The sequence below is a fragment of the Thrips palmi genome, unplaced genomic scaffold (assembly GCF_012932325.1).
Source record: "Thrips palmi isolate BJ-2018 unplaced genomic scaffold, TpBJ-2018v1 HiC_scaffold_7, whole genome shotgun sequence".
In the NCBI taxonomy this organism is placed as follows: domain Eukaryota; kingdom Metazoa; phylum Arthropoda; class Insecta; order Thysanoptera; family Thripidae; genus Thrips; species Thrips palmi.
The window spans coordinates 7,224,141-7,232,011 of NW_023144634.1; the positions used below are offsets into that span (position 1 = coordinate 7,224,141).

The window sequence follows — 7,871 nt, forward strand, 5'->3', positions numbered from 1 at the left end:
CAACGGGCTGGGTAGGGCTGGGGCGTCAACAAGGGCCCGCCACAAGGCAACGTAACCGTGCCTTTGCAACTCTTTCCCCGTATGGCCCATGCCCCTAACCCACCACCAACATTGAGGGAAGTCCACATCACCATAAGGAACTAAGACGGAACTCTATTCGACTGCCGGAGGGAAGTCCGGCTGCCAAAATATTAGGATTCCAGGACTGCGCGACCTGGGGCCTGGGCCTAGGGGACAGAGCCCGACGCGCGGTGGGGGTTGTCCCTGGAAATATGACGAGTCGTCAAAACAACAACACGGTGCGAGCTGGTCAGCAAGCTCGGCCTCCCCGTCTGGACGCCAAGCGCGTAGTGCTGCTGCAGAATACGAGATTGGTGTGCGTATTCGCCCGATCCGTTCGGACACGTCTTTTCCAGGGCGGCTCGTTTGCTGGCGCTTGGCCACGGCCTGGCCTGCCTGGCCTCTGTGACCATGCCGTGGCCGGGGCGGTACTCCTGTGTGAGTCATGAGCCGGTGCATGCGCGAGGCGGCGCGGTGGCGGCGGCGGCGTGGTTCGGGGCGGCCAGGGGCCGGCACGGCGGCGGCCGCAGACACCCACAAGGCTCCGGTCAATGTCACCGACGACGACGTCTCCTTCCTTCATCTCCCACCGACAGCACCCCCCAGTGGTTGGTCAGTATAAAGCCTCCGGACGTCCGGTGTCCGTCACAGTTGCGCCATCGCCGCCACAGCAATCACAAGCCGAAACATGAGATCCATCAACGCAGTAAGTCGAGGGGTGCGACAGCTGCCTCCCTGGTAGGACAAACTCACAGCTCTTCTTCTTGCAGGCCGTCATCCTCGTGCTGGCGATCGGCGCCGTGGTGGCCGAGCCGGCGTTCCGCCGCCAGCAGGCGCAGCAGGCCCAGCAGCAGGACGGCCAGGACGCCGACGAAGGGTACGCGCCGTCCGGGTGGAAGCCTGCCGGGGCCCGCCTGGAGCTGCCCAAGCAGTACGGCACGCCGGCCAGGGACGCCAGGGACGAGGAGGCCGACGCCACCACCGAGACCCCCACCGAGGAGCCCGCCCCCGCCGTGCCCGTCACGCCCAAGACCCCCAAGTCGCAGAGGCAGCAGGCGGCCCCGCAGTACCAGGGCGAGTACTACGTCATCCTGCCCGACGGCCGCCTGCAGCGAGTCCAGTTCGCCGCCTCCGTGGAGCAGCAGCAGCAGCAGCAGCAGAAACAAACAACAACAACAGGCCGCCGCGCCGCAGCAGGCCCAGTACTTCGTGGTGCTGCCCGACGGCCGCTTGCAGGAGGTGCAGTTCGCCGCCAAGGTGCAGGCCGAGGAGCGCCAGGACGGCCAGGACGCCGACGACGAGGAGAACGCCGAGGAGGCCGCCGCCGCCCCCGCCGCCCGGCCGAACCGCCCCGTCCCCAGCAGGCCCGCCGGCCGCCCCCAGTCCGGGCAGCGCCAAGGCAGCCAGGCCCGCCCCCAGCCCGAGAAGGTGCAGCAGCGCCCCGTGGTGCTGCTGCCGCAGCCCCAGCAGCAGGAGGTGCCCGCCAGCTTCGTGGCCGAGCTGCGCTTCATGGAGGTGCCCCCCGTCACCGGGCCCGTCTTCTCCTACTCGGCGCCGCTCGTCCGCGTTCAGCGCGAGGCCTGAAGAAGTTCCCAACCATTCTTTACTATATTTATTGATGAATAAATTTACCTCTCGTATCGAGACAAGAAGGACAACAACACTCTTTTGTCATTCCCCCAATTTTGTGTCCGAGAAGTGGATTTACGATGCACATTCACTTTCACTTCGCCACGGCCACCCACCCCGTTGCTGTCGCGGCCATGCCGTGGACTTCCATGCCAGGATATGGACGTCAATAACGGCATGCCGACACGACGTCACCGCGGTGCGCGCACCGCCTGGGCGCCGTGCATGCGCTGCCTTGGGGGCGTGGGGCGTTACGAAGTCGAGACAGTCAGTTTCTGCCTTCAAACCGAACCGTGTGCTCACAAAATTTGCTAATGTTTGCGGGAGGAAAGCCGTCTGGCCACAGTCTGGGCCCACTGACCTGGTGTGCCTCCCGAACAAACAGGCAAGACGCGCGCTGTTGATGGAACCGTCGCATTTCGGGCCTGGCATGGGAGGCTCATGCTTGACTCCCACTACTGCAGTATTGGCGCGTTAAAGCCACTATTTTTCTTGAAAAAAAAAAAAGAAGGACCCAGGTGCCCTTCTTCCGCCCCCCCCCCCCTTCTTTTTTCGCTGCGTGCTGCGTGCACCGAGTCATGCGGTGGCCATCCCCCGGGGAAGTCCCGCTGGGTCCTTTCGACGATTGATATGCACGCCACGGATGGCGGATCAAACTCGGAAGGGCAGCGAAGGTTGCAGACGCCTTCTGTCTCCCCTGGACTAAGAACTCAGATGCGTCAGCGGGGGAAAAAAAACGGCCACCAGAAAGTGAACTTGTAGCGAAGCAGGAAATTTGCTGCCCGCGGAATGGGTTGCTTCGGGTTCTGTCGTGTAGGGGTAGGTCCTAAACCTTGACACCCCCACCCCGACGGCGTTTAAAACCACAGTTTGGAGCCGTCCACCGAAATTGGCTTGGATTGCTTGAGGGGCACGGGAGTCACGGGGACAGTGGAGTGACATCGCCGTCGCCTTCACCCCTACCTTGCCGCCAGCCCCGCCAGCCCGCCCTACCACTCTGCGACCGCGCCCCGCCCCGCCACGCGGCGGGTACAAAAGCGAAGGGGCGCCCCCCGTTCGGCAGACTCGCTGTCCAGCGGTTCGCCAGTGACGACGTGACGACCTCCCCAGGCTCGGATTACACCATGAAGCAGGTGAGTTTGTGAACCACGAGTTGTAGAGGCCCTCGATACTTTCGACCAGAGAGCGAATCGAAAACAGCTATAGTAAGCGCGCATGGAAAATGCCATTCATTGGCATTTATTGCTCAATCCATTTTCCAACTGTTGGTCGGTGTCGTCGACGCTTCCCCCGCGAACTTTGCGAATTTGCTAGCCCCCCTTTCCCCTTGCGACTGGCCTTTCCCTTTCGCGAGGCTACGTCGATGCCGTGCGGCTGCTTCCCCACGCACGTGCGCGGACGACCCAACAAGGTCCGTCCCATAACGTCTGCCTTTCATTTTCGGCGACGATTGGAGGGGAGGGGGCGGGCACGTCTGGAATATTATGACGCGGCGCTGCTCGGTAGCCAAGAGTGACAACACACGCCCGCACTGACCGACTGCCCTACCTAGGCCTCCGCCTCCGCGGGTTCGAATCCACACAGCGCATCTCTTTTTCGTTGCAGTTCGTGCAGGTCGCGCTGGTGTGCGGCGTCCTGGCCGCGGCCACGGCGGACAAGAGGCCGTTCCAGAGGGGGCAGGGCTTCGCCCCGTTCGCCTTCCAGCGACAGACGGAGGGCACGGAGGACCTCTCACCGCCGGCTCCGGGGGCTCCGGGGCCCGCGGCGCCGGGAGGGGCGCCCGCGCCCGGAAACTACAACCCGGGCGGCGACGACGCGGGGGGACCGTACCCACCGTCCGGACAGCCGGAGAGCGGGCCGTACCCGCCGTCGGGGTGGAAGCCTCAAGGACAGCGGCTGGAACTGCCAGCACGCCAGCAGAAGGTAGGCAGTGCGAACGACGCGAGGGATGGCTCCATTCAGCTCAACGTGCACCTTTCTTAAAAATGCGAATTGATGTTTCAGCCTCCTCAGAACAGTTACGGCGCGCCCCCGAAGCAGCCCCAGCAGCAGTACGGCGCCCCCCCGAAGCAACCCCAGCAGCAGTACGGCGCGCCCCCGAAGCAGCCCCAGCAGCAGTACGGTGCGCCCCAGGCCCCCGCGGAGCCAGAGTCCCCGAGCGCGCCGGCCGCGGAGCCCGCGACGGAGTCCCCGGACGTGGTGGCCAGCAACCGCCTGAGGAACCAGCTGCGGCAGCAACGCGTCATCCTGCAGCGCATGCGCCAGGTGGTCCGCGACCAGCAGGCACAGCTGCAGCAGCAGCGGCAAGAGCAGCAGGCGCTTCTCGAGCAGCTCCAGCAGCTGCGGCAGCAGAACGGGGAGCAGGCCGCGCAGGGCCAGTACGTGGTGAACCTGCCGGACGGACGCGTGCAGCGGGTGCAGTACGCCAACACGCCCTCGTCCACCTCCGTCTTCAAGCAGGTGATGTACATGCAGTGGCCCGGGCACCGTGTTGACCGACACAACACGTTTCAATAACACTTTCCACTTGCAGAACGTGCAGCAGACGGAGGCTGCCCAGGCCGAGGCCGCCGCCGGGCGGAATGCCCAGGGCTTCCCGTCCGACCCTCCGACCTACGTCGCGAGGCTGCAGTTCATGGACGTGCCCCCCATCGAAGCCCCCGTCTTCTCCTACTCTGGATCCGCCCCTCTCGTTCAAGTCGCCTAAAGACGCACCTGTGGAGCGCCTTACTGAATAGGACTGAATAAACCGAGGCTTGTTAGCTATCTTGAGTCATTTTCTATGTTTTTATTACATGCACACGAAAGGATGAGATCACAGACAAAAATACTACAAACTACGTAGTCTTCTAGAAAACACATATAGTACAGAACCATAACTTATTTCTACTCACTTTCTACATAAAAAGGAACATATTAGATCCTTTCCATAATTGAAACATTATTATTTTTTACCGTAATTAAAGGGAAAGACAGCACGGTAAATCAATTCAATTCATTCATTTTAGCTGCACCTATTCCCTATGCCGGAACTTGTTAACATTGTTTTCCTCCTGTGATGTTCCTAGCTGATAACAAAGCTGTCAACATTTTAAAAATACTACAGATTTTACTATAAAATCAAATGTGACAGACATTTAAATACTTAAAAAAATATCAAAGAAACCAAAAATTGTAGAAGAATTACTCAAAGACTAAATTTAACATGTAAAATGGCAAGCAAGGATACGAAAGTCATAGAATCTTGCTTATGAAACAGGAAGATTTCACTTTTCAAACAGCACCTGCTGGATTCTGTCTGCACTTTTTCCCTCCCAAAAACATTCCTTAAAAATACTCATAAACAATTATTTATTAGAAGGACTTACCGATAGGCAAAATTATTTAGGAAAGTTTCACAGGTACTCTGGACATAAATAAAAGGTAAAAGAGAACAGCCTAAGATAAAAACAGGCAGGGCTAAGAATCATTTGTTGTTTTGTTTTTTTTAGTTTTCAGTACTAGGACTCTGTCCAAGAAAACATTGCTTGAGTTTTTGATTTCCGTCACAATTTGGAATGAATGTTACACACTGATACATAAAATAACAAAATGCCTTTCACAGACCACCACAAAAGAATACAAATGAAACACGTTGATCACACAAAGTTTCAGTAAATATACTGCAACACTATTGGAGTAATAAGTGCAGTTAGAAGCAGGACTGTTCCACAAAAAGAGGTGCATAGAGAGATGGCTAATCGTTTGCTGTTATCTTTAACACGCGATCCCAAGAAAAGATCACAAAGGGTAGAGGCAATATATTGACCATCAAAGAAAAATGCTGGAAGCACATTTACGACAGCAAGCCCAGATGACATCATACACACATACTTCAATAAATTTTCAAGGAATTGAGGGATGTAAGGGTCATATATATTCCACTTTGGGACATAATCTACCACTTGCACGGTGCTGTAAATTTCTGTTGGATTACCAAGGAAAAGAACAACCTGTGAATGAAAACAAAGATATATAAATAAAACTAGAATCCAGATAGAGGGAATATCCAGACACTGATTGAACATTCTGAGAATACTACATTACCTCGCCTTTGACTCGATTGATGGCTAAGAGCTTTGTGTTATTTACAACGGAGGGACGCAAACAGTGAAGTTGTGATGAACAGTAATTAGGGGACTGATTTGCACAGTATCCAATATTTTCTTTGACGAGCTTCCTTGCCAAGAGGCAAGAGTATTCTGGAAGAGCCACAGGACCACCGGAATCATCGACCAGTTGGAAGCACAAGCGACCCTCTTTGCAGGCTTGAGGTGGGCAACAGGCAACAGCTCCTTCAACAGTAGGATGATCTGAAATTTTGATTAATTAAAAATATTCAAAATGTTATTTTAGAATGCATATTAATTGGAATGAATCTAAACATTTTTATGTAACTCACCAGGGGCAGATTCATCATTCTCACGCACAAATTCAGCTGAAATACAATAGCCTGGTGTGGGATATCGGTGAGCATCTGCAATGCATTTCTTCCATGCTGATTTACGAGCAACAGAGCACTGGTTTATACTTGTTACCACATCACCCTCGAGCAGCCCACTGGGTCCAGTGGCGGGTGAATCCTAATTCAAAATAGAAAATGCTCTTATCTAACATGGTACATATGACAACATGAACTGTTTCAAAGATGCTAGGATCTCAATCTAGATACTTACAGGACTGATACTCATCACGTAAACGCCCTCCCCTGTGGTGTAGAATGGCTGAGTCAAAATTGGTAAGCTAAATACGATAATTGCAGCATAAACAGCTAAAAGTAAATTATGCCACACGCCAGCACACAGAATACGAAGTCTTCTCATTGGTGGAAGGGAACCCAAACGATCAGAATCCAGGTTTACACAGGCTGCTGGAAATATAAATACGAGCAGAAAGCCTGTGCCATAAATATGCACATCTTCCCTGTGAAACAATAAAGGAAATTAATTAGAGAAGTGAAATGCGTAGGAAATGCAGACGGTCACACGGATTGACACATTTTTTACCTCACAGCAGCAACTGCATGACCAATTTCATGCACAACAGTGCAAAGAAGCATTGATATAGAGTAGTACCCAAGATCACTGAGAGGCAAATTATATCCTGGGATCTGAAAAAGAAGAAAGAAGTTCAGCAATAATTTTACCAGTCAACAAATACAAATGAAAATTGTAGGATTTGAGAGTCTTACCACAAGCTCCAAAGAAGCTGCATCAGTTGTAGGTTCGGAAGTACCCCTTTGGCTAATTGTAAGAATGAGAGATCTGATAAGCAGCGTGAGAGAAATAGGAAGAAGTAATAGGGATACATATGTGCCTGCTGTAAACCACAATTTAAGAAAACGAGGTCTCCAAATTCCCCACTTCTGAAGGGGACGATTAAAAATGGTAGTGGAGCATTTTATAGTTAAAAAGCTTATTTCAATGCCACTTTTCTTCAGGAATTTGAAATATGGGTAGAGGCAACATGACTGCAAAAGAAAGACAATGTTATTAGAAAAGAGGCTACATGTACATGTACATGTTTGATGGAAAAATTTATTTGTTTTATCAGGTCTGATCACGACAACACGTACGGTCATGTTGAGCAATTGATTAAGAAAAGTAACAGCCTGGGTAAAGGAAGATAATAATAATTCGACTCACCTTGAAAACTACATTAAAAAACAAAATTGCACAGTGAATGAACAGTGCAATGCAAAGCATTGTCACAGCGTCACCCATCTTCCTCAAAAGGTTAGGAATAGGCTTTATGAAATTGTGTCACTTATCGCTCTTGAGCAAAGGAAAAACTCTTGTTAGCACACTTGGACGAAGAAAAAACAAATTATGTTGAAGTCGAATAGCATGAAGGCATACAAAATTCTGTGCCGATTAATTTTAGCTGCTACCACTCAATCATTATTTTCAAACAACACTGTCGCTCAAGAAATTTCTCATACTAGCAGACGTCCTTCCAGCAGACGACTTGTCACGGGCAGAGATTTGCGCCAAAAGAAAAAAAAATGGGGCACGCGTTATAACTAAAAATATATACCGTACATTACAAAGGAGGCGCAATGTTGGATCGAATAAAATACTGAATCCTTAAAACTACGGGAAACGCAGCAAGAGAAACTTTCCCGCCGTCACACACGGCCTTGT

At 52.6% G+C, this 7,871-nt stretch overlaps 2 protein-coding genes and 1 pseudogene across 3 annotated transcripts; 2 read left to right on the forward strand and 1 right to left on the reverse strand.

The window, feature by feature from the left end:
- The first annotated feature begins 721 nt into the window (after positions 1 to 721).
- LOC117652168 lies at positions 722 to 1,715 on the forward strand (annotated as a pseudogene).
- Positions 1,716 to 2,767: 1,052 nt separating this feature from the next.
- LOC117652166 (mediator of RNA polymerase II transcription subunit 15-like) lies at positions 2,768 to 4,455 on the forward strand. 2 transcript variants are annotated; one of them, XM_034396881.1, is made up of 4 exons: positions 2,768 to 2,822; positions 3,295 to 3,612; positions 3,694 to 4,149; positions 4,223 to 4,455. In XM_034396881.1, the coding sequence occupies exons 1-4, from the start codon at positions 2,814 to 2,816 to the stop codon at positions 4,394 to 4,396; spliced, it is 957 nt and encodes a 318-aa protein (XP_034252772.1). In that variant the 5' UTR covers positions 2,768 to 2,813; the 3' UTR covers positions 4,397 to 4,455. The 2 variants fall into 2 exon arrangements, with proteins under 2 accessions (XP_034252772.1, XP_034252771.1); XM_034396880.1 differs by having other exon boundaries at positions 2,770 to 2,822; positions 3,274 to 3,612.
- A 781-nt stretch (positions 4,456 to 5,236) lies between these two features.
- LOC117652165 (membrane-bound transcription factor site-2 protease) lies at positions 5,237 to 7,693 on the reverse strand. The gene is made up of 8 exons (XM_034396878.1): positions 7,587 to 7,693; positions 7,374 to 7,502; positions 6,920 to 7,198; positions 6,735 to 6,838; positions 6,405 to 6,651; positions 6,131 to 6,311; positions 5,776 to 6,041; positions 5,237 to 5,681 (listed from the first exon to the last, which is right to left on the reverse strand). Exons 2-8 carry the CDS (start codon positions 7,449 to 7,451, stop codon positions 5,340 to 5,342), a joined length of 1,497 nt encoding a protein of 498 aa, XP_034252769.1. The 5' UTR covers positions 7,452 to 7,502; positions 7,587 to 7,693; the 3' UTR covers positions 5,237 to 5,339.
- Between the last annotated feature and the right edge of the window lie 178 nt (positions 7,694 to 7,871).